This window comes from Corvus kubaryi, unplaced genomic scaffold (assembly GCF_017639235.1).
Source record: "Corvus kubaryi isolate FWS band 111438036 unplaced genomic scaffold, C.kubaryi_AGA036_p1.0 138, whole genome shotgun sequence".
NCBI lineage: Eukaryota > Metazoa > Chordata > Aves > Passeriformes > Corvidae > Corvus > Corvus kubaryi.
In genome coordinates, this window is record NW_024580672.1 from 17,106,216 (window position 1) to 17,132,498 (window position 26,283).

The 26,283-nt window shown below is 39.7% G+C and overlaps 1 protein-coding gene across 2 annotated transcripts in view; it reads right to left on the minus strand.

Annotated features, from left to right (window-relative positions):
* The window catches only part of SHTN1 (shootin 1), a 47,574-nt gene extending 26,950 nt beyond the window's left edge, over positions 1 to 20,624 (minus strand). For both annotated transcript variants that reach the window (XM_042019419.1, XM_042019418.1), the window contains exons 1-7: positions 20,568 to 20,624; positions 14,044 to 14,104; positions 10,037 to 10,131; positions 7,760 to 7,928; positions 5,113 to 5,210; positions 4,060 to 4,141; positions 2,252 to 2,346 (exon numbers count right to left, since the gene is read on the minus strand). In XM_042019419.1, coding sequence (XP_041875353.1) covers positions 2,252 to 2,346; positions 4,060 to 4,141; positions 5,113 to 5,210; positions 7,760 to 7,928; positions 10,037 to 10,123 — 531 coding nt within the window. In that variant the 5' untranslated portion in view covers positions 10,124 to 10,131; positions 14,044 to 14,104; positions 20,568 to 20,624. The remainder of the gene's footprint in view (positions 1 to 2,251; positions 2,347 to 4,059; positions 4,142 to 5,112; positions 5,211 to 7,759; positions 7,929 to 10,036; positions 10,132 to 14,043; positions 14,105 to 20,567) is intronic.
* Between the last annotated feature and the right edge of the window lie 5,659 nt (positions 20,625 to 26,283).

Below are 26,283 nucleotides of genomic sequence, written 5' to 3' on the forward strand. Positions count from 1 at the left end.
CTCTGCCTTCCTTTGTTTTCTTATAAACTGCTCCACAAACAGCTGAGAGATCTAAAGTGTCTCTTAAAACCTGACACTAGAATTCTGGTTAAGCTTGCCAAGATTCCTGTGTTAACAACGCTGTTTTATTCAGGTAGGTACAGATTTTTCCATGCCTCCGCCCCTTACACACTCTATTTATTTAGTTCTTTTATGCAGATTCCTGTACCTTTCACAATGGATTGTGACTCACTTCAAACCCTCTCTCCTCTTCCTTCCCCCTCTCCACACCACGGCTGACAATATTTACTCAGTTTCTTTAGAACCTCTAAAGAGCATGAATTCTAATGTTTGAAGTTGGATCACTTTTGATTAATTAAATATATATTATGGTGGTGCCAGCAGCATGACTATAATTAAAGCTGTACTGGGTTGGGTTTTTTTTTATTTTAATCAAAAGCTCTGATTTTCAAGTGTTCCCTAACTCCTATATGTGCCTGCTCCCTCCCTCTCTTGCTCCATGTCTCTCCTCTCCCCCATCTGTGCTCGCTTCTGCACACAGGCTCACCTGCCCATTATCTCTCAACACCTGCACTCCCAAGTGCTCCTTAGCTGTGGAAAATCCTCCTCACCTGTCAGAAGGGCAGGAGGCCAAGGGCATCCCTCCAAAAATCAGCCCCCAGCAGCCACTTCCCTAGTCCCTCCCATGGCAGCCATAATGCAAAGACAGAAAATGAAGCCATGCTATGGAGAAAGGGAAAGGGGTGAGTCTGAATGCATGGGCTAACCACACCATGAAGGCAAAATTAAGGTGGTTCAGCCCCTTGGACAGACAATGTGTCCACCACCAAACAGGCAGCTCCACAGTTCTGTATTTTACTGAGCTAAAACACATACTTAGGCTGTTTGAGACATCTCAAACACTAATACAGGACACTAAGAGGTGCCACTCTTCAGCTGCAGTGACAACCACGTTACTCGGAGCCTATTTCCTATTTCCGTTCTCCAAGCGCTCCAAACGAATCAAGAACAAAGCACTGAACATGCAGTGTTGCCCTTTACTCTAAGCTCTTCCTTCTCCCAACACTGCACAGCTTATCACAACCAAGCACTGGGGCTTTTGCAAAATCCAAGGGAAAATCCAGCAGAAATTTTGGTTTTATAGAGACAGAAAACAGGCGGCTAATGAAAGCAAGCAGAAAAGCCCTGAACACCCTTAGCATAATCCAAACACAACTACTGTAAGCACATCCTAGAAAACTTAGCTCTCAAAACACAGCTGTGACCTTGCAACACAATCCATGTGAGAGGAAGCTCACACAGCCTCACTCGAGCAGAAAGCTGCGCTGCTGTGGATGCAGCGGTGGCCCAGAGCCTGTCCCTAATGTCTCAGGTCACTCAAGGGACATCATCAGTGTGAAACCAGGCCAATGATAAGAGGTTTTTTAAGTAATTTGAAATGCTGGTTCCCCAAACACTAATCAGCAATGCCTTTCTTGTCATGTGGTCATGTATTTTAGAAAGCTTTCTAAAAATCTTTCTGAGCAGCAAGATACCAAAGGAAGACAAGCAGGTACACAAATGGAAGAATAATGCAGGCCTGAAGTTCACTATTATAATGATTTCATTTTGGATAAGAGGAATTTATGGAATGAAAACCTTCAAGTGAACAGTTACTCTGACAGTCTGCACCAACAGGGGCCCATATTCTGTAAGAGGCAACAACTAAATTATGACAAAATCCAAGATATATTTGTTTGTAAATAATCAGCATCTCTTTGGCATTGTACTTAAGTTCTTGCCTGTCAGTTTGCTTTTCAATTACAAAAAGTACTTTCAATACAATCTTTCAAAATGAATATGTGTCCCTCAACTAATACTGTATTACTGCAACACCTTTTTTATGAGTCCACATATTTTTCAGGAAAAACACAGTCTTCAAAACATATCACTAGAAAGGCAGCTAATCCCTCCCAGATCCAACAACTACATATTCCACATTGAAATACTGTGGCTAACTAAGCCCATTATAAATTTAAAGCCTTGCCTTGAAAAGGGACATAGGGTAAGACTGCATGAATAATTCCAAAGTGCTTTACAAATGCTTGTTGAAACAGTAAACCCGTTTTTATGGATGAAATACAGATGTTGACTAAGTCATATGTAGGGCTGGATGAGAGCTGGGAATTGAAATCAAGTCATCCAAGCTGATAAGGTTTTGCCCAGTTACCATGTCTTCATTTTACCAGATCCTTTTTCCTTGACAACTCACCTCTTGTGCAAATGACTCTGCTTTCTTACGCAGGTTCTTTTCCAGCTCAAAGTTTACATGAAGCTCTTCATATTCCTCTACTGCCAGCACAGACACTGTTTATAAGAATGAAAGAAGATCAGAAATAAAAGTGGAACAGATCAAAAGAAGAACTACTGTTTGATTTACCCAGATAAGCTGCTATTCCCTAGTACCATGAATCCCGGACTGACAGCATGACCTAGTTTCACATTTCCATATACAGTCTTCTTTGCAATATTTTCTTAAACCTCACCACACATATGCACAATTACTGATCTTCTTAATAGAGTAATACTCCCCCTCCTTTTCAGACTCAAAATCTCCAGTAACAGGCATTAAGTACCACAGACCATATTTTGCCTCTGCGTCAAAAGAGCTTTGCTCTTTTGAATAACATAATCAAGGATTATGTTATTCTTGAGGAATCTGTATTTGTTTACCTGGTTTGGAGATGAGCATAGCAGTTTTTAAAGGCAGGTACAGTCAGTGGTAATTTAGACAGTAGGATACACATCCCAGCTCACCTGACTCACAAAATGATGCTAACTTAAAAAAGCAAATAAGCAAAAACCAACCACACACACAAAAAATAGCCAACAAACAATCCACACACTTAGAAAGACTTAAGATAAATTCATCAACTCTGACTGAAATGCACTGAGTGCACAGCTCCAACACAGTGCTACATAAACACAGGATACAGGAGGTATTGAATACTTTGCTAGCTCATTTCATGCATACAAACAAATCTTGCTTTAATTTAACTCTTCCTTCCAGGAAAACAGGCACATGTGAAAACAGAGGTTGTTGTTTTGATAATGCTTAGAAAAAAGAAAAAATTTCAGAAAATTTTCATCTGCCACACTACCCCATCAAAAGCTTCAAGCTAAACTGTTTAATCAACTGTTCTGAAGTTGAAGAGCCTTCAAGTACTGCCTGTCATAGGCTTAAGCAATGCAGACACATGGAAGGGGTAAGAGATGGACACTTGGAGAAAGCTTACAGGATTTGTCCTACTATATCTCAGCCAGACCCATTGTCTTCCACTTCAGAAAAAAGTGAAATACCCAGTGAGGCTTTTTACCAAACAATTTTTAATTTCTTAAGGCTTAGTAAGCAACAAGAGGAAAGGCCACAGTAATCCAAGGCACTAAAACCTTTTCCCTCTCCTCTAAACTTCTTTGGGGTCAACTATTACTCATGTAGAAGCACTGACCTTCATTAAGCAAAAGCTTTCCTTTTCTGAGCCGTATCTCTTTTTAGACTTTCCCTGCCCTGGCTTTACCTGTCTTCTCTTTCCAGTAAATTTCTGATTTTCTTTCATCATTTGAAAATCATACCTCTTATATTCTAGCACTCCTGCCTTTTTCTCATCATCCTCTGGAAATAAAACAAGTTGCTCCCAAGTCTTTAGACCTTCAAAATTATAAGCTGCGTCCCAACTTAAAGGAAGACTGGTGTAATTATTTAGGAAAACAGGAGATAAAGGTTCAAACTCCATCTCTGCGAGGGACTGTGCCCCTGCCCTCATTTGCTATTTGTGTCACACAGGAAAAGTTTTCCTATTCTCACATAACACCTGCTATTTACATTGTCACATTTGTCTGGAGTACAGAGAGTCTGGCACAGCCCACGTGTTGATGCAGTGCCTGCAGCAATAAGGTCGAGTGTCAGATCTGGACCACAGTCACTGTTCTGTAATCTACTCTTTGTACTGCAACAGAAAAGCTCTGAAGCTTCTGCAAAGGATGTAGCAAACTCTTAGAGAACCTGCTGTGACCACACACCTCTGTTACATTTCTCCAACAGCTTTTGTTGCTTATTAACTTCGGTTGTCAAAACAGCCTTTTCTTCTTTCAACTTATTTACCTAGAAAAGTATAAAGAACACATCAAAAACAAGAGCATTTTAGTTAACGGCATAAAGCATACAGCACATACATAATGCAAGCAGTATTTTGCTGTCAGTAGTTCTGTTTCCTAGGTTTGGCTTGATGCTGGGGTTTCCAGTGGGATGGAAAGCATTTTTACTCCACCTTACAGATGTTATAACAGATGTCATAAAAGGGCTATGAATTAATCCTCCCATGGCACGTTCCAGTCACAGCTGCAAATATAACATCTCTGGAACCTTTCAGGATCAGGTGCCATAGCACCTGGTTGAAAAATTACTTGACTGTTTGCATTTTAATATAGTCAGACTCCTGGGGGGGGGGGGGGGGGGGGTTTTTTTGGTTTTTTTTTTTTTTTTTCCTGGGCTCTATTTATTGTCGAAGTGCTCTCAGCTGTGTCTTTCTGAATGCAAGTGTTGCACAGACAGGAAGAGCCACTAAGTCCTGATTTGCATCAGTACATGGCTTATCCAGTTTTCAAGCAGGAATGAAACTCTGCTGGCTTGAAAAGCCAATTTGCTGGTCTAATTACCATGACACAGCACTGCCAATGGCTAAACTTAAGGATATACTCAATGAAGTAGCACCAGTGATTAAACTACAGTCCCACAAAAGTATTTCTTACACATCTACGGGTTTAAGGAAATCCAAAGAAGCTGCAGGCTGTGAAGGGTGAGGGGCTGTCAGGAAGGGGAGGTGACAGGTGTAATATGGGCATTAGAACAGATCAAGCAGACAAGGAGAAGTCATGTGCCAGCTACAGTGGCAGACTGGACTGTGACGTAGAGGGTCCCTTCCAGGGACATGCCCTAAGTGATCCATCACTGGCAGGACTTGAGATTAGACAGTATTCAATTAACTTCACAACTGAGCATTTTTAGCAGAATAAGATACAGAAAGTACCGACTCCACGCTAACATGGTCTCGCCTTCCATGGTACAATACATACTTCTTCAATTACTTCTGCAAGTTTGCACCTCAGGTTTTCCAGTTCAATGGCCAAGGTCTTCTTTTCCTCATGAACAGATACAATTTGATCTCGCAGCTCTGCAGTTTGAGGAAGGAAATGAAGAATATATTTTATTCGAAAAACAACAACAAAGGAAATGTCATGGCAGTGCAAGTACAGCTGAGTAGGAAACACCTGAACTATGTATCCAGCATCAGTTGTAATCAAGGAACATCCTCAATAATTTATGAGCTTTGCATAAGTGTCAAGTAACAGATCTATAACTGGGCCACAGTCTCAGCTTTACTCTGTTGAGGTAAGCTCCTTGTTCAGTCCTGCTGTCTTTATTTGCATTCTGAATGATTCATTTCCTGCTACAACAGGGCCAATCCTGCCACTGCAGAGTGTCCTCAGTCCTGCTCAGGAGACTGTCACATCACAGAGACTCTGGTACGGGGGCAGCAGAAAGTAATTTTTAAGAGGCATCCTTTAAAACAAATTAATGCACTTCAATTCTTTTTGGATTGTGAGTTCTTGTCACAAGGGAAATAAACAAAACAACAGGCAGTTAATACTTGGGAGGTTTTCACTGAAGAAATTGTCCTGAACAGCTGCCAATTTATAGTCTTTGCAACATTATGTGAACAGAGTCAGAATATAACCTTTACTGATGGAAGAGCTAATGCTTGTAATTTTCCCCTCAGAATTTTTGTTCCTTAATTATTAAAATATGAAATAAATTAAATTCACAATGGAATAAAACATTTGATTATAATAACTTCTTAACAGGAGATCAGTTTGCATACATAATGTATCAAGGTTTAGGTTAACATAAAATCACCACAAAAATCAAAATTTATTGATATATATTAGCTTTCAGTAAGTGCTCTCATTCCCCACCTGCTTCCAGTATTTCACAGCACTGCTGTTCACTGAACACCAGCCATGGGTTGAGAAAATTATGGCTAATCAATTGCAGATGATTATGACATGCTGGATGTCATTCTGTTTGGTCTCACATCTTGGAAACGTTCATTCTACACCAGCATCCCCCCTCCCAGTTCTGGAGCCTCAGATTTATTGTCCTCTAAATCAAAGGCATACACTTTCTAAAGCAAATAAAAAGACCCGTTTTCCCAGAAGATTCTTGATACACATTGTTCGTTTTAAGGATTTGTGCTCTCCAGAGAAATTAATGGGGAAAAAAGTCTCACTGAAATTCATGGTACCTGGATTAATTCTGGTTTTACAACACATCTATCAACCTCACCATCCAGAGACGAAGGCACATCCACATACCACAGAGAGCCTCAGGTTTTACTGCCTTATTCATGTATCCTTACAGAATAAAGTCGTTGGAGGGAAGAAAGCATTCCAAGAAACATTCAGTACATTCTTGAATGGTGAGAAGGCTAAAGGACTTAGAAGAGCCCGAAATACCACTTTTCATGCTTTAATGAATTGTTCATCAAGACAGAAAGCAGATACATCAGAGCCTTTCTACAGTATTTCTCTAGTTTGACCCTGCTACCCTCCTAAAAATGCTCCCATCAGATCTGCTACCTTTGTTTGCTCTTTAAATGCACTCTTGACACCTTTCTCCAAAAAAGGCAGGAGGTATTCCAGAGTCTTATTTCTCATTCACATAGGTTGCATGGTGTACATCACACCATTTGCTGCCTCTTTTCCTACATCTATAGGGTATAAATCTGCTGATTATAGAAGGGTACTGTGACACCTTATTTCTTGGGTGGGATTCTTTCACAAGCATTTTTACAGTACATGTTTTTCCTCAGTGATACTTTGTACCACTTCATTGTGGCTGCTGCACTCAAAAAGACAAGGTCATACTGAAAGTTCAGAAAATCTGTACTTAAACATCATTTGCTACTCTAAGTTACAGTCTGAAAAACAGTGAAAGCTTTTTTTTAAGAAGTTAAACACCTAATCTCTGTTGTCACCCAATCCAGAATGTGGGTGTTCCCCTTTTTTGGATACTATGACACAACAATACCTAAAATCATGATGATTTCATCACAGAGATGAGAAATAAGGCTGATTTTGGATGATGGAAATATAAACTGGCTTTCAAAAAAGAACCAGAAATTTCTGAAAAAAAAGCACAGATCTGTCTTATCAATATACTTCCATGTTCTCAAGCTTTGCTGTTTTACCCAGTACAACAGTCCCTTTTTAAGCTGCTTGTTTGGTAATAGCTCTGGAACATGAATGAAGTTTGTGCATACGAAGGTACATAATGGAAACAGAAATGGAGAGTCCTGTCTGACAAGCTCTGAAATAATGACATTGCAGTTAAAAGTGACCTTGTCCTTCTACTTAACTTTTACCTTGTTAAGGGTCTTAGGAAATATTTCTTTTACTGACTCAGTAGCACTGAACTCACTTAGCTGGGTAGATCTCATTTTCCTACTGCATTTAAGTTCCTCTGCAGGCTGTATATCCCCCACCATTTATGTTACACACTACCAGCCCACCATGTTCTTAGTCATTCCTGGAAATCCTTTGATTCTGACCACTCCCAGAAGCATGACTTGGAACCAGACCAACCTCTGGTCCAAACCAACACTGCTGTTCTTAAGACAACTTCTGCCTTGAGTGGTGGTGTAGGATCAGCAACAATGCTCACCTTTTATTTGCTGCTGACAGTGCACAGAACTGCATGATCCAGAGGTAGCTTCTGTATCCGTGGATGATTCATCCTCATCAATGTTAATCTCTTCGGTGATAATTTCTGGGCCCAGTTTGGCCATATAAAGCATACTAATTCTTTTCAAGGTCTTATTTTCTTTGTTCAGCTGAAAGGTGAGAAGGACAAACAGCAAGAAGCGAGTTAGTCTGTCTTTAAGATGCTGGGCAAGGAAAAAAGTCAACTTTTTTTTTGCTTTATCATTAAAAGATGTATCAAACAAAGAAGACAAAGTAACCTTAGATTACATGTTCCATCCAACATTAGAGTGATTTGAAGATGGGATGCTTGTCCACTTTCTCCTCTGAGAGGTTTGAATTCAACATGATGCTTTATCCATGCCCTTTTTTCCTCTCTAGTACTTCTGTTTAATTACTACTGTGTAGGTTCAAATCAATCAAACCAGTTATCAAGCTGACTTAATGCTACACATGCTTTGTGATAGCTGCTTCAGCTCCTCACCTTTAAACATGTACCAGGAGTCCCAACTGAATGACCTGAAGAAGAGTTTGTGTCCCTGAAAGCTCACCTGGTTTTCCCAGCTGTATCAACTGGTTAAATAAAAACTCTTACCTTCTCCTATGCCCTATTTTGCTTATAAACTACAAATACTACCACTACTATATTCGTAGTCACAGCGGTATTATCTCAGAATTCTTTTGAGTTATTACTGTAGAGTCAACATACATGAGATGAAAGCCATCTCATAAACCAATTCTTTATGGGTCAGACCACAAGTCAAAAACCACTTTAGGTTGGATCTTTAAACACATGACTGGTTGGTGGACGGTACAGAAGAGATTCTGCAAGGCATCTCTGTCTGATCAGGAAAAATTGAACCGGAGCCACTGCAAATGTTTAATTCCCTCCTTCACTGTCCTGCATCCAGACACCCCACAGCAGCAGCTCTCTGTACGCTCAGCACAGCCTCAGGGGTGTTCAGGTAAATGTCAGGGTGACTGCCCACCCAACCAGCCAAGCATTCCCTGTGCCCAGGTTTAAAAATGGGACTCAATTTCCTGCTAATGAGACACTATATGTCAAAGTCAACACTGACTTCAGAAGTCCAATACGTTTTCTTTTTCAAAGAAAACATACACTATACAGTTCATGTGACCCTGAATTTTTACCTAAGCCATCATCTTTGATCCCCTTATCCTCAGCCCTTCAACTAGGTGAGATTTACTAAGGATCTTTTTCATCTCACTCCCAAAGAATGAAAGTGAGCAAGTGGGGAGAGTGGTGTGAAGAACCCTACATGGTTTAGTCAGCTCACAGGGACAAACAGCCCCACAGAGTAAAGAGAGTCTTTGAACTGCCCTTGTACGTGCATTACAGGGAAAGTGCAGAGAAGAAGACAAGTTGCATAAATGTGTTCATTTTCTTACTTATATGCTGATTGTCTATCTTATGAATTCTAATATAGTGTCATTATGCAAACAATTAAGTAAATACCTCCAGAAAGTACATTGCTAATGCATCTAAATTAAAGTGATTTCTTGCTGGTGTGATTTTTACCATATCTAAGGATGTACTTTGGGCAGGGAATGGGATGGGGGGGAAGGGGGAAAAGGAAAAAAAAAAAAGGCAGTCAGCATTGCTAATGAAATTTGGTTCAAAATTGCTGTAATCCATTTTCTGATGAAGTGGCTCAGATGCATTTTACACAACCAAAAATATATAAGAGAGATAAAAACATTCTTTAATAATAATGCACTTCTGATGAGATGGAATATAGAAAATTACACACTTGCTAAATTCATCAGACTAGACGCAATCAACAGAGCAGTGGAGGTCACCTTTCCCCTGCCCTCACTTTGCTTTCATAAACAATCACCTGAAATGTAATGCAGTGGTTGACTTTTTCCATTTGATTTAGACACTGAAATGCTCATTATTGTTTTCACACAGAGGAGTTCTAAAACTTATTTTCCATTTAACCTAAATGCATATGAAAACTAGAGATCAGGATGCTGGTCCATGAAAACAGAAACTACATTAAAATGCGTATTCTTTTTCTTTAAAGGCAGGAATGGTATTTTGCATCTCGCATCTGGCTTTTCATTTTTTGCCACTTCCAAACTATTTCACAGCTCCACAAGATTATACAGAAACACATTAAGGGTCATGCATACAATCTCAAGTTTTAAATAAATAAAGAGATAAATAGGTGAATAAATAGATTAGATAAAACAGCATCACCATGATTCTTCTCACCTTAGAAGCCAAAGCCTCAGCACTTTCACGGCACGTCTTCTCAATTTCAAGATGGTTCTGAATACAGTTTACTTCCTCAATAACCATGTGAGAAACTAAGGGAAGAGTTCAAAAATGAGTCAGTATTTTCCAGAGTTTGACACATGCCCCCCATGATCAGAAACAGCACATCTCCTTTTGCTAACTTTCAATGTAAGCATTTCAAATACAAGTGCCTTAGATAATCTGCATGGACAGGAACTGTTTTGAGCATTGAATACTTGGTTTGTTTCTTTAAGCAATTCTCTCAAGCCATGTTTGCAGCATTAGAGCAACTGCAGAACTGAGCATAAACTTATGGAAGCAGAAGACCAGCAGGACCCTTCCTGACCACCCTCATTCCTCATCTGTATTTCACTAACACTTGAGGAATCAGAATGAGATCTTTAGGATTATCCCTTAAGACTGCCATCAAGACATTTTCAGAAGAGTGGATCCTTGGTGTTTTTAATCAGCAAGATTAACACAGGTGTATTACAAAGTTTCTTTTCACTTTCTAGTCGGTTTCTTATTTGAAGTCTCTCTGTGCTTGAGCAGGCCCTAAAATAAGCACCACGGTCTCACCTACCTTCACTGTCCACAACATAAGATTCCAACACACTCACAAAATCTGGACCAAATCTTGTTTTGTAACACAGGAAACCAATGCAAGTCAGAAAAAATTTAAAAGTATAGGTACATTTTGGCTTGCATTCCACTTAACTTCCAGCAGTACATATGTACTTTAGTAGTGTTCAAAGTCTTTTTCTAAGGGACACGTTTAAGGCTGCACAGGGGAGCAAAGCAGAAAACCCAAGAATAATTTTCCATTTCTCAGGCTCATGGATGCAATTCCCCCTTGGCTCCTGGCACTCTCATCCATCCTAAGCAGCAGCCTGGACCATAATTCTGCAAGCCATTGCATGGCACAGATTCCTTCTCAGCCCAGTGTCAGGATTTCAATGCACGGAAAGGAGCTATTTGCAGCTGAACAACACTTTGAAGCAGGAACAAGGCTGGAAAATATAGCGTAAATACAGAGGATTTTTTCTAATAGGATTTCCTTTCCTTTTCATCAAGATAAGCTTTAAAACCTAGTGATTTTATACCACTGGGTAGAAAAGCCCCCTTGCCCTCTTCCAAGAGTTTTGACTAAAAACTGAAGAGAGATATTTCAGCCCTCTTTGATACACAGAGGTCATCTTAATGACCATAAAACAGGACTTCAGGATAGGAAAAAGAAGGCCATCAACAAATGTTATTTACGCAGCTTTATACTTAGTATCAACTGAAGGTTTCCTTGTTAAAGTTTTGTTGTTATCAGAGGAAACCAGCAACACATTGGTTTGCTGAGTAGCTGCATGAAAGACACAAAATCTACAAAAAAAGAAAAGGCAGGGGAGCCTATTGGTAAATCTTGGTCTAAAAAGATTTAGAAGGTATATTCACATGAAGCCTTCTAACAGCAGAGAAACCAGACCTCTTTCTTTGGTTGTCTTTTTTATTTCCATTTCTCCTGACTATGGAGAAATTACCTGCTCCAAGTGTGCCACACCAGCTGCTACGTTTAATTTGAGAGAGGAAAAGTTTTAGGTGGTACATGAACCTATCTCTTCTGTTTTTATTTTGCTGAGGCCTGGGAGCTCTCAGCAATGAGATGCTTTGGGCTGGACGAGGGAGCAGTGGAGATACAGAGCTGCTCCCATTTTACAGACAGGAATCTAATGGCCTCAAGCAAGGCTAAAGTTAGGAAACAAGGATCAGGCTCTCATGGCAGAACTAGGGATTACTCTTGGTTCATTTAAACTTAATTAACCTGCAATTATGATTAACTCAGGGGAAAAAAGTCTTTCCAAATTAAATACAAAAAATATATTATTTCCTAAGTCTGTCCAAAGTTCTTATTATGTCAATATTAATATTCATAAAGAAGCACTAAGTGGCCTGAAACATCTCTAACCTTGACAGTTTTTTTCAGGGGTAATAATAATCCGCAGCAAATGCAGGCCAACCAAAAACCACTTAACTAATTAGTAGTTGCAGTCACCGAGAAAACATGAATCAACACTGTTATTACAAGTGGCACATTTGAGTGGCATCTAATTATGACTTGATGAGCACGATACTTGCATTATCAACATTACTACTGCATCCCATCAGGGACTAAAAGCCGCTGATGGCATTGACTGCGAGAAACTCCCCCTCAATGGTACTGCAGCACCCAACAATCTCCTTGGCAGGGGCACCCTCACTAAATGACATGTTAAGCGTAATTACTGGTAGACATTGTAAATAAACAGGATTGGAAGTGAAAATTGTACCAAGTGCATAAGACACAATCTGACACATTGGAAGTGGCAGCCTTAATTGAGAGTTTCTTTGACTGCTCAAGATCATTTCAACTGCATTTCTCGGAGGACAGTGATTATAACTGTGGAGACAGACGGCATAATGGTATCAGCACTGCTGACAGAGCAGTGAATTAAATTGTATCTGCTGTTGTGTGAAAGCCTTGATGAGAGGTACAGATCCTTAGTGGTCTTATCATTATAACACAATGGTCATGTTGTCATCAACCTTGCTGGCTCCAATTGAAAAGAAATGATTGTGTGTTGAAGCTTTCCCCCCCACCACCACCTTCTATCTCTTGTGCTCAATAGAACCAATTTTCAGAGAGCTATGAAATCACGCAATAGGGCCTAAAATGCAGCTGCTTGGCATACAAACGGGGCCCCATTAAACTGGAATCACACACAATATGTGTTTATGCCAGGAGAACAAATAGAAGCTGAGTACAGGCCAAGTTTATTCACAGACACAAAGCCAATGTAGCTCTTCATCAATATAATTGCCTTTTATATTGTCGTTTAAATAATGGGCTCCATTATTGCTTTAAAATCCTAATATTCCTGGCATTTTATCACTATGTTTACAAGGTATGTCCTTTAAAAATGTGAAAGGAAGATAAAAGAAACCTATAAAATCTTACAACATCAAATATTACCTCAAATTTTAAGTCTTAACTACTTGACATTTTCTGCCACACTCCAGTATTCCTTATATCATAACAAAAACAAAACAGGCAGCCGTTTTTCCAGAGGAATTATACTTCCTTCTTAGGGAACATTCTTGCTTCACAGAACAGTTACCTAGATAATTTAAGGCAGTAGACAATTCCTGTTGATTTTAGATTATTTTCCATAATTGTATCACACCAACTATTATAAAACAGAAGTGAGCAAATTCCTCTATTAACACAGTCACACAAAAGTACAGACCATGTGATTTCCTTCTCCTGCATTAACTTCATGCACATTTCTGATGCTTCACCAGTGCAGTTCACTGTACTGGCACAAACCAGACATAACAGACCACAATCCCATTGTAATTGTCTCTTCTAAGGAGCTATTCCACTAGGATACTTCCACTCCCATTAGATGTGCTTTGTTGCTTCCAGACACCATACGGTTTCAATAGAACCATTACCATGAAAGTGTAAAACTGAATATTGACATTCTCACAGTCCAGACAAGATAGAACTTGCACTAAAAATTACCACGAGAGCAGTTTGTCCTAAAACCTTTTCCTGGTGTGTCTATGCTTAACGTACTATTACCCCTTCATGAAAAAAATTGCCATTATTATTATTAGGAATCTCAGCAACAGCATCAAATCCCACTCACTTCAAGCATGCATCATTCCAAAAGTCACTTGCAGAATCCAGGTGAGATAGAGCCACATTTGCACCACTGTATTTTCACCACTTTGCACCTTGAGAATGACTACCTGTGCCAGAGAGTACAAATGCTGTAAACAGCATTTAGTCCGAATATGGGCAAAGTCTCACTGGACTAGCTCCTTAAACACAGCTTTGAAGGAAAACAGCAAATGGACCTGAATCTCAGCATTCTTAACGCTGCTGTAGAGCATGCAGAACTATGTTCATAATTGTCTACATCAAGAAAATCACACTGATATTATCAGCTTACTTTTCTGAAACTCCTCCAGCTTTTTGACAGCCTCATCTCGTTCTTGCTTGATTTTGTCACACTGTAGGAGAAGAGAAAATTGAAATGAAACACTGATCCCAGTTACTTAATTAGCAGTCACAACATGCAAAATCAACCAAGATCAATTGCCAGCTCAACAATGTACAGAAGCCTATCAAAGCATTTCTTTTTCCCTACAGCCATGTAAGATCGATGGAAACTATGCATTAAAAATTCACTACTCAGAGTATTTCCTAACCAAACCGGCATGCTCTACTTGATTTACGTTCCAATTCAGAGCTATTCTGAAAATATTTTAAAGAGACACATTATCCAAAACTGATATAAACAGTTATCCATGTTACACCAACAGTAGAAGCAATACTTTGCATGCCAAAAATAGGCTGTAAGTGTAGTTTCTTTAACACAAATAGACTCAGGAAAGAGGCTTACATTTCTATACCTACCATGTGCAAGGAAAACCTCAAAGCCAATTATCAGGGACACGCTGTTTTTAGTTTCATAACATCATGAGGAAAGCTTCAGCTTTGTAGAGAGAATGACACTCATTTTCATGCTTTAAGGAGCTCCCATCACCCCAGTTTTATTAATTTTGTGGTCATTGCTAACACTACACAGGTCTGCGATCACTGATCTTACGATGGAATGGTTTCTTCAAACAGAAAGAATAAAACAGATGTTAAATAAAGTTCTCTAAGAAAACCCATTCTGTAAGTAAATGAAAGACTCAAAGAAATGAGTAAAATTCACAAGAGACACAGTCAGTGATTAATCACAGTGTGAAAAACACATGACCCAGGGGGAAGTATGACTGGCACACAAGGTGCCTTACACACACATCCTTCCTCACATGCGGCTGGGCATGTTCACAGCAAAAAATCAACCTAAGACCATGAGTTAACTTCTGGAAGAGATCTGTGTGACCGAGCTCCTTACAGTCCAACTCCAATTACAAGGATGCTGGCCACTGGAACAGAACTGGGGGAAAAAAAAACTACAACCCTGAAATGATTTTGCTCGATTTTCAGTTTTTCCACATGAGGAGCCACTTTGAGTTGGCTGGGAAAGGAGCCTGCTGTTAAGCAACAAGAAGGGGGAGAATCCGATTCAAAGGCAGCCAAATTCAAGAGAACTCTTCTATCAGCCATAGAGGACCTTGGATGAGACTCAAAGAAGGATCTGCACTTGGGCAAGGCGAGGATGCCACTGGTGTTGCCTCAGAGGCAGCTGATGGGATATCTGGGGACCAAAGGAGCTGCACTCAACAAGCAATCTCTCTTCTGATGGCAGTGGGGTGATGAGGCTTCACGGGACAGGGGCTGAGTAGGGGGACAGGTCAGTCACCAGCTGCTCTAAGGACTGTGAAACAAGGAGCACAAGGAGCAAAGACGTGCTGAGCAAGTGGCGCCAGACGAGGACTCACCGTTTCCTGGGGCCCTGTTAACAAAGAACCGGTTAAGAGAATCTTGCACAGGAGAGCTGGGGAAGGGAAATCTGTGCATGTATCTTGCTGCTCACTGCCCTCCCTCTGTTTTCTCAGCAAAAATTTGTGTTACCTTCGCGGCAGAAGTGCAGTCAAAGAGCAGAAGGCAGTGAAAGATGCAGAAAGCGTTTCTGGCTATTCCTGCAGAGCACAGTTCAGAGTTCTGCCGTAAGAGGGGAATTGGTGTGAGCTGCTGCTGCCTCGTATTTCCCAAGAAAGACACTGCAGCCACACTGACATACTTCACCCACGGACTTTCCTGCACACTGCAAGCTTTCAGCCCACTGCACATTAAGTGAGCAAATGCCTTTAGTGGTCAGTTTAAAACCCAGAAACATTAGCATTTTAAGGATCTCATCTGTTGCCTGAGGAAGCCAATGACACTTTCCTACTGATGGACACCTTGATGTAGAGGACATAGCACACTCCCTATCCCAACAACACGAAAAACTCCTTTCAAAATCCTCCAGGCAGCACGCTGTAAGGCGTAGCAGCTTTCCCTGTGCAGGGAAAGGGGAAGTTAAATGACCTATTCCACTTCACCTCGAGTGCTATTTGCAGAGAGAGCTCCATTTGGACCACGGCAAGCTGACTATTCTCCTCATAACTGCGACATTTCTCTGCACAATCAGGGTCTCCAGGCTTGGGTCTCTGCAGAGCAATTCCTGCTCCCAGTTGAAGCTTTCTCAATACTTTCTTTTTGCTGCTACTGTGCTTCAGAATGAAAGAGGAAGAAGAAAAGGAGAGCGGGAGATTGCTGCCCTTGCTGAAATGATCAATGGAAAGCACTTTGCCTTGTCTTGCAATCAGAGCCATGCAAGCAGAGCTGTTATAGGTCCTTCCAAAAAAATACCCTAGTTTATCTTCTAAGAATTAGGAGAATATGAGATTCTCTTTAACTACTTAAACTGTTCCAAATTTGAAATTTCCACAAAAATAAAAAGTCTATAAACTATGTTTCATAGTAAAAAATACTGTCATCCTTTAAAATAAATTGCCCTTAACCTTTAAAACTCAAAAGTTTAAAAATCAAAATTTAGAAGTATGAGCTGCTCATAAAATGTTCCACAGAAGCCTTAGAAGTTCATGATCACCTCACTTTTCAAAAAAGCAATTTGAAGCACACACAGTAGAATCATTAATGGACAAAATTATCACTATTCCTAAATATAGAAGGCAAATAGTGTAACATTACTCTAAAATCTGCTGTTCACTTTCCACATTCAAGCACATACAACTGTTGTGGAGAAACAGTTTCCATGTATTTACTAAGCTTGCCCTTGTCAGTGTTAAGGGATAGCTCCATATTAAAGAGCACCCTTGAATAAAAATAAAGAAGTTTGTAACTCCTGGATTGCCAGTCAATTTTCTGTCTTTAACTTAATTAAGAGTTCCAGCTTCTCTGCAAAGTAAAATAAGCATTTATTCTACTTTACTGAATATATCTAGTATTAGTAATCTAATATTTAAACCACCACTATCTCACTTAAAAAAAACCCCAACAATGTAAACAGACAATATTGCAGTCCTGAACTGGCTATAGGAGTCAATATAATCTCTTAGCAGTAAAAATACATTGCATTTGTATTTTTAGAAATTAACAGTCCAGTTGCCAAAATTAATTTTGTGAATAACTCCTATATATTCTTCATCTTTGCAGGTGCAAGTTCAGAAGATTTGTCAATTCCACTCCTTTCAGATTTTTGCCTTCTAGGTACCTACCCAATATACAAGGCAATACTTTAATTTCTAGTTTCTTGTGTATTCTCTACTTGCAGGCTTCTTTTTTGCCAACTATTTTGCACACAAGCTCCCACAGAATTCAGTAAAAGGCCTTCAAAGGGCAAAAACAACAGGGAGATTGTTCAGTCCAGATATTAAGATGCAAGAAGCTCACGTAGTAGTCATATAGTCAATTAAACCATTGCTAAGCAACACAAGACACAATTCTTTCCCATTTACACAGATTGTGAAATGTATGCAGATTTAATGCTTGTTCTAAAACTGTGAGTTTGGTGCAGTGCTCTGAAGTATCCAATGACATTTGCAATACTCTACTTACAGAAACAATGAGCATGTCATCAAGGCAGAATCCCTTCCCCATTCCCACTTGGTGACAAAACACAAAATCCACTGCATATGTGTGTTTTAACAGAGCAAACACCATGAATGACGTAACACAGATACTGTATTACACCTACTGTTTTGGATAGCTGTCTTGCTTTTTTTTTTCCCCCTACTGGCAGCATGACAAAACACTGTCAAAACCAGCGTTCAGAGTCATTTCTATCTGATTAGCAAGTAGTCAAATATTTATTCATGATCTGACTCTGAATATGTCAGAATTGCATATTAAGTCACCCACATTTGTGTGCAGCTGAACGTTAGTTATGCATTTTTGGGGGGCTGGTATGAATGTTTTGTTGGTTACATCAATAAGAAAAGGTGACCTAAGAGACATAATCTACCAATATCATTTTGGCTCCATTGTTTCTGAAAGTATTTAAAAACACTAACACAAAATGCCTGGGGAAATGTTGTCAGAGACTCCACCAGTGGTCTCCAAATTGGCATTTTTGCAAGGCAATGAGGAAGAGACACTGTGGATCAAAGACCTCGTATTTTGCTCCTGAATTTTTGTGGTTATTAGCACCCTTTTAAAGCAGCAGTGCTTTGAACAAAGTAACCCACGTAAAAGTCAATTTACTTCCTAATTTTAAGAAAAAATACGGAACAAAGAGCATGCATTTTCAAAAATTAAAATTATATCTTAAGTTAGCTGCCAATTATCCACCAAGTTCCCTGTGTCTAATGGAAACTAGGATAATTTCTGCATGCACAGCTCATCTTTCAGAGCCAAACAAGTATAAGAGTGACTTAGAAAATATTCCACCAAGTGTATCAAAAGCACATACACACAGACTGCTATTTAATTCCTCTGTGGCACTTTCCACAAACAGTCTGCAAGTCACCTGCTAAAAAAATTAACTTCTCCTTCTCCTGTCGATGCAATTATGTGACCACAATTGATACAGAGGAAGCCATTTGCTTACATTCACAGTGACAGACAGTGGCAGAAACTGAACAGAAGTCACCCACAACTTCCCAGACCCACAGGCAGAGAAAGTCTGTGCTACATTTTTCCAGTAGCAGGTTTGATTCTGCAGAGCTCAAACTAAGATACAAAGCAGGAGATGCTAAGGACCTTTTGGGATTAGGGCCATAACACAAGGACTAGCTTCTTCCAGTAATGGCACTGGAAGCAAATATAACCATGAACTCTCTATCAGTAGATTCTTTTTTTTTTGTGGAGGAAATGCACTGAGGGCCTCACACTTAACCACTTGAGCCCAAGCACTTAAACAATGAACCATGACTGCTCACACAAGCACACCAACTTGCAGGATGGAGTTTTTGGATGGAGAATACTTGTGTAACAACTGAAAATCCAGCCCTGAGCACGTGTTTAACTGATTTGCTCAGCTGGGAATGTAATCCTCATGTGCTCAAGCTTGGAGGATTTTCAGGTGTTATGCAAGTATTCTGAAAAACTTCAGAGCAGCCTTCAGCTGAAACACACAGGAGCAGCTAGAGATATGCATCTGTAGGAAAGAAGTCTTGTGAGAGAGAGGAGCAAGGAAGCAAGAAGAGCAGAATGGAAGAAACCTCAGAACATCTCATTCCATCTCAATTTCAGAAACAAATTTTTCATTGAAATTCCCTCTGAAGAAAAAAAACCTTAAAATAAAAATGTAGCTCAGGAAAGTCTCCCCAGTCCTTCCTTCCCAAGCTAAACAAAGCTTTGCAGAAGAAACACCAAAGCTGATATGACTTGGGTTCAGGGCAAAGCTGGAGAGCCTGTTTTTCATGTGGTGTACACATGTCCTGGCATGACACTCCCCACATATGAGAGAAGCCAACAGCCAGCATGGGACAAACTAAAGGAAGAGAGCAGCAGAGGGCAGGATGCTGAAATCACTTCCAGGTGAGGAAGCTCCAAGGCTGCAAATGGTTTGGAGAACTGCAAGAGAAACCTGCCCAGGTGTTAAAACATGCTCCTACAGGCCTCCCTTTCCACTGTCAGAAACAGGATTCTGGGCTGGACGGAATCTTGGTCTAACTCAGTTTTATTCTCATTTTCTTCTGAGCATTTCTTCCAAACAGCAAAGACAGAGGACAGATATCCTAGGATATCCGAGACTTTGGTGAAGGACAGCAGAACAGGAATGCAGCAATAAGCAAAGTGAAAAAAACAAGGAGGTCAGTGGATAGGGGGGAATGAAGAACAGTATGCTGACCTCAGTAGAAATACATAAAATGTTTGCTCAATCATAAGTGAACATAAGTTTCAAATTTTCTTTAATAATAAAAAAAGAGTTAAGGACAAGGTATTCTCAATACAGCCTTGAACTGCAACATTTGGAACTAAAAATGACTCTTCCAAAATGACTTCAGAAGAAACTGAATTAAACATACATGCCTTGGCAGCTAACAGGGATATGAAAACTAACAGGTTTCTTACATCTTCAGCTCACTCATACTGGAGAAAGAAGAATTTTGTTTACAATACAGTGTAGCACTGACTCCCCTGCATTCCTCCCTACCTTCGGAAATCATATTCTTACATTCTGAATGTTCAGACGGGCTGGCTGAGGGAAGTTGTTCTCTTTTTTTCTTTTCAGTAATTAAGTCCCCTGTGCAAATGAAGTCATAATAAAACAAGACTTAGATTGAAGAGAAATAATTTTATCTAAACACATGACTTGGTCTGTTCTCACACTGTAATCACAAACTTGGTAAAGCAGCAATCACTTAAAGTATATTTACAGGAAGTTTTCTGGAGTGGGACAGCCAGAATAGTTGTGAGAGTTGCATTCACTGCTCCTTAAAACATAGGTACAAGTAATATTATTAGTAAGTAACAGTGAACTCAAAAAAGCAGTCAACAATTTGCCACAGTCAACACAGCATTCTGGTATTTAGTATTTTAGTATTAAATGAATAATTGACATATACAAACCTCTTCTTTTGTTTTCTTATTTTCTGCTCTAAGCTCTTCATATTCGCCAATAGCTACACATGGAAAAAAAAAGAAAAAAGTTAATATAGCAGTACCTCTTCCCAAATTTGCTCTCCATTTGATTAAATTGAAAACTCTTCTGTTTGTCTACACAGACTTCTTAAATAACATGGGTCATAAACTTCATTAATAGCCTATTAATATCTTATGAACTGGACATCCTTCTAGAATTGAAGCAATTAGGAAATGTCTGAAAAAGATGGTAGCTCCCAAAACAATCAATTTTGATCAATGTAGAATTAAACAATCTTATTGATTGAGTTCAAAAATTACAAGGTGAATATACTGGTTTGCAGTGACAATTTCAAACCCACACTGGCTCAGGTTACAGAACAATCCTAGAAAGAATGGCTCATGCAATATATAGGTACCTGCACAGTAGCTGATCCCTGCACCAGGAAAACCAGGGTCTCCCATCCATCCCTTTACTTTGTCCCCACTTCTCCTTATGTACCCAAGACTCCTACCCACCTCCCATGCTCAAGAAGCAGGAAAAAAAAAACCAAAACGAAAACCAACAGGTAGATGAACAAAAAAGAAACCACGCGTGTGAAACGATGTATTTCCTACACAGAACACAAAGGCTGTGCCTCTTGATCACTGCTCCATTGCCAAGCTATTCCCTGTTCCCTTCAGGAAAACAAGGGAAGAGACTTCTACCATCCAGATGCAAGAAAATGAATGAAAACTGTATCAGCAGATACAGTTCAAGCTCCCTCATACTTGAAAACTGCTCACGTTCACTCGCCTTTAAGGCAAAGTCATTCTTGCCATTCGATACTCTGCAAATGACTGCAAAATGTAAATACAGATTTGCCCCACCCTCGACAGCTCTCTTCTGTTCTCCACAAACAGAGAACTCTGAATCATTAGCCCTGAAGGAGAAAATAACAGAATATTCTGGGCTATAGCTCTTAATCCACCCAAAACATATTCCCAGCCAGCCCTGCTCTTTCTTACAGTAAAAGAGTAAAACCCCAAAATAGCCAGCGTGAGTGAACACAGCATGTTCCTTCACAACAATGACCACATTTATGCACCAGCTACACACTCCACAGCTCAGCTGGCCAGAAGAGACTGACCTGTAAGCACATATCAATGCCCTTTATCAGTATTAAATAAAGTAGGTAACTTTGTATGCAGAAGCTCCTTTAATTTTAACTTAGTCTTTTGATTTTTAGTTGTGAACCTGTGTCTCCTGAACCTGAATTTGCTAACAAAATGTAAGTATTATCTAAATTAGATGTTTTATATATTAGGTACTTACTGTGGCAAAAAAGCACTTATTACTAAAACAAGGCCATAAGGGTAAAAGTATATAATGACTATAATTCACAGTGAACCACAGAAAAGACACCTTCATTTACCCAGAGTGAGGTGGTGACTCTTCCTACTCTTTTATTAAAAAATTAATCTACCCCTTTCCTAAAGCTGCATATTAAAAAACACAAATTAAAAAAAAACCCCAAACTTTAAAAATGCTACATGGATATATACTTCAGTATTTATATTGCAAACCAGGGTGGCCTTCAAGTAGATTGAGAGCCCTTCCATGCCAAATCAATAAGTAATGCCACTTCTGCACTTCAAACCTACTTATTTAATCAAAAAATAAGTAGAGCTGTCAAAGGAAGCAAGTATCATTCCACTGTTTATGCTTCCATATCATGGACCAGGCATGACTTTACTGGTACAGGCAAGAGAAAGAGCTGACAGTGCAAGAAGTCCTCTGCTCAAGATGAAACAAGCTATCCAGATCAAGTCATATTTTGTTGGTAGAAGTAAACTAACACCTGCCTTTTTGGATATATCATTAGAGACAGAAATACCCCTGTCAGCACCAGAGGCTTTAATGGAGCTGCTACCACCACATTCCTCCTCCCAGTGTACATGGAATAGGAAGAATCAGGCCAAGAACGTTGTGCAAACTCTCAAACAACAACGGCCTCCTACATGTACAGAGTGCATGTGAAGTGCTGTCAGAGGATAAACAAAAGCCAAAAGGGATCAATTTTTCCCTTGTTCCCCACCTTAGGCTCAAAGATCCCTTCTGCCAAATCCAGGTGATCAGTACTTAACAGGATGCAATATGGCACTAGCAGCACCAGCCAAATGCAAACTATTTCCAAATGTGCCTGGGCAGCATTTTTAACACCTCCTCCTGTAAAGGTGAATGTATGGGATGGCATTACACTCATCACTTTACAATGACTCCAAATCTTGACCCAGAATACATAAAACTATTATCAGGCCTAAAGCTTACATGGGCAAAACAAGCTTTTGGTCACATATCAGTTGCATCTGCTGAAACTTACAAGGCTCAATTACCAAACAGTTGTTAATAAAATAAACAAATAAAAATCACCTAAGTACATGAAGGTAATTGTTAGGTACAAATAGTGTAAGTCAGCTCCTGCATCTGCGTTCCCGTACGCCTTGATTTTACTCAAATCTGTGGAAGTGTGTACAAGTAATTTTAATTAAACCCCAAATTTGCATCTTGCAGTCTTACAGCTTCCTGGAAAAAACAGGGCAGGGAAACTAAACACGCCACTGCCTGATAAAGACCAACCACTAAGTTCACACCAAAAGATTTGCCTTCACAAGTTTCTGAAAATAAGATAGGGTTCAATACAAGAAACTGAAGTGGGAAAAACATTAAAACTCTAATACATTCAAGCAGGATGTGTTCTGCTGGGGAAGGATGGCTGCTGTGTTTGAAGATATACACACAGGTACATGGGAAAAAATAAGTTGTAGAGCAGATGACTACAGAGGGGAGTAAGGCAGTCAACAAGGTGTCCTAAGAAACTTCTCTGGCCATAAAAATTACCCACCTGCCACAAAGAAGAATAAATTTTTCAGACATTAGGAGCTTGTCAATAGCAACATTTAAAAGGTACTGCTCTGAGATACTGCTGCCAGATTGGCAGTCTAGTCCGTTCCTTAGAAGATACATGATGTTCCCTTATTCAAATGCTGACATTATAAGAAAAAGTTTTAAGAGATCAGATAGATCATAATTTTTAAAAAAGCATGCAGAGCCATAGTGTTTGGGACTAGAAATTGGAAATCATCACTCTTCATCAAACCCAGCCAACAAACACAGAGCAAGGGTAGACCTTTTGAAAATGAAGAAAATCCAGGCAACATAAACACCTTTGTATATGCGTGGTTAACAGCAGTTGTTAACCACTGTAATTTAGCAAAGTGACCAGAAACGTGGCTCTGACAGTGTCAGTGTTGAAGTGTAATTTTACCTAGTTTATAACTTCAGACACTTCGACCACTGACTCCTGTTTTCAACTGAACAAAAAAGGGACTATTGCAGAAGATGACTCTGTCTTTAAGGGCAAGGTACCAGCAGTGCCAATAAAACCAGAGACAAACAAGGCAATCTTCCAGGCAGGTAATCAACTACTGTTAGTCAAGTTTGCTACCATTCCTCAGGCTCTTCAAGCAACCACTAATGACACAAGGTTTTGTTTGCCAAATTGGTTTTTGTTTAATTCTTACCCATAGGAATATAAGGCCAGTTGAAAAGAAGTGTGCACCATTGGAAACATCACTAAAAGTACAGTTAGGCAACAGTATTATTTATGGCAGATCTGCTTTATTAAACCAAGCCATTTCAGAAAACCGTTTGAGGAATAAAACTCAAACAACACTTTAAAGTCCAAAATATCATCAATACAGAGATCTTGTTTCTTCATGATGCTCACCTTAAGTTTGGTAATGGAGCAAGCTGAAGAATGATCAGTATCAGGTATCTGAGTCTAACTCACAGGACTTGGAAAATTCAGCATGGGTGAAAGATAAGCGTATCTTGCCCACAGATGGCTTCAGTGTCCTTGTTGCTGCTCAGAGCTCTGCCAAACAGCCAAGCAAATTTGCCCAAGCCCCAGAGAGCCTCACAGCTGCCACTGAGCATTGAGTGGGCAGCTACAAAACACCTGCCTCAGGTTCAATCTCCTGACCTTGGCTAGGAGAAGTATAAGCAGCAGCTGAAATGCGACAGCAGTCAGCCAGATGCTGCTATCTGCCTTCCCTTCTACCTGTGACACTATTTCTCAGACAGTTCATTTACCTGGTGCCAGGCAAGTTTCTCAAGACTAGAAAATCACATCCTGAAAAAGAAACCAAGGAAATGGCTACTGAAGGAATGTTTTCTGAAACCTCTCCAAACCAATCTGTGTTTCTCAGAAATCTGACTACACATCGGGAATCTGAAGCCATACACCATTCTGAACAAAATAAAGATAAGACAATACCCATTATCCCAAATATTCAGATCAAGCAGATCCTTCCAGCAACTGCATTTTTTTCCAAAATAATACTGTTGCCTACATTTGGAAGCAATAAACAGGAAAATTAAGAGACTCTGTTTAACAGACCATCCTAAAATTACTTGAGGGAAGTTGGTGGTATCTAAAATAGTCTTGTTTTGTTATCAATAAGAATGGAGGGGACACTATTCAAATTTACAGTATATAAAGAGTAAGCAATTTTACTTATCTACAGTATCAATACATTTTATTTTACTATTAGAATAATTTCATTTCTCTCATTACCTTCTCATTGCTTGAGCTTTGTACTCTAGGCACCAGACTCATCAAGTTAACACAATTTAACTACTGATTTAACTATGTGTGCTACCATATTTTTTGCTTAGTTTTAGATGTAAAACAGAAGAGGTTTTTTTTTCCGTGGGCTAACTTTTTGCCTGCCTAAAACAACTTTCTCACCAGCGACATAATCACAAAAGTGTACATTAGCATCACAAGAACACACTAGAACTCCTGTGTTTAGGGATGAACATCCACCAAGAGCAGAGCCTTACAGGACTGTGTCTGCTAAGTACAGCTTCTATTTCAACAGCTCAGGTGGATCTGGGACAGCCAGTCCTCAAGTTACAGTAACTTTCCCTTGAACTAATTCCTCTAGTCCTGTAAAATTTCCTTAGACATTAAAGGATACCCAGCCCACTGGTGGAGAAGAGTTTCAGAGAGCAGAACTGAAGCCCTGCTCTAAACAACAGGCTCAGTTTTCTCTAAATAATAACCCAAACTTGTCTTTTTTGCAACTGATTGTTGTCATTTTAACAAATGCCCTCTGGAGGCAACAGTACTGGAGGGAAGCAGTCAGTTAGCAAGAGAACCAGATTTTGAGCCTTACTTTTTGGTCTCAGATTGTCAAAACGCACAGCTGTAAGATTATTGTTTTACACCCACTGAATCTTTCCAAGGCAGAATCTAACTTGTTTCTGGTAATCGTGAATTTCCAAAGCTAAGTGTACAGGGAAAACCTAAAAAGTGCCAAAGCAGGTCATAAATAGTCCATTAATATCCAGATGAAACTTGGTTAAGAACAGCTTCTGCTATACAGCAAAGGTGATGGAGTGCATTTATGGTCAGAATGAATGACAGAAAATTGGGCACTTATCACACCCCTGTAATTTCACTCTTTTACACAATTTTGTCCAATAGGTCCTTTCCAAATAGCTCATCCCAGGCCCACAGGAGACCAGGAGAGCTCAGCTGTGGGAATTTCCAGCTGTGAATTCCAGAGTGGTTCCTTCACACCTCCTGCACATGAAGCTGTGGCACAGGAGGGAATACTGACCACTTGGTGCACAAGCAGATGTTCACAATTCAAA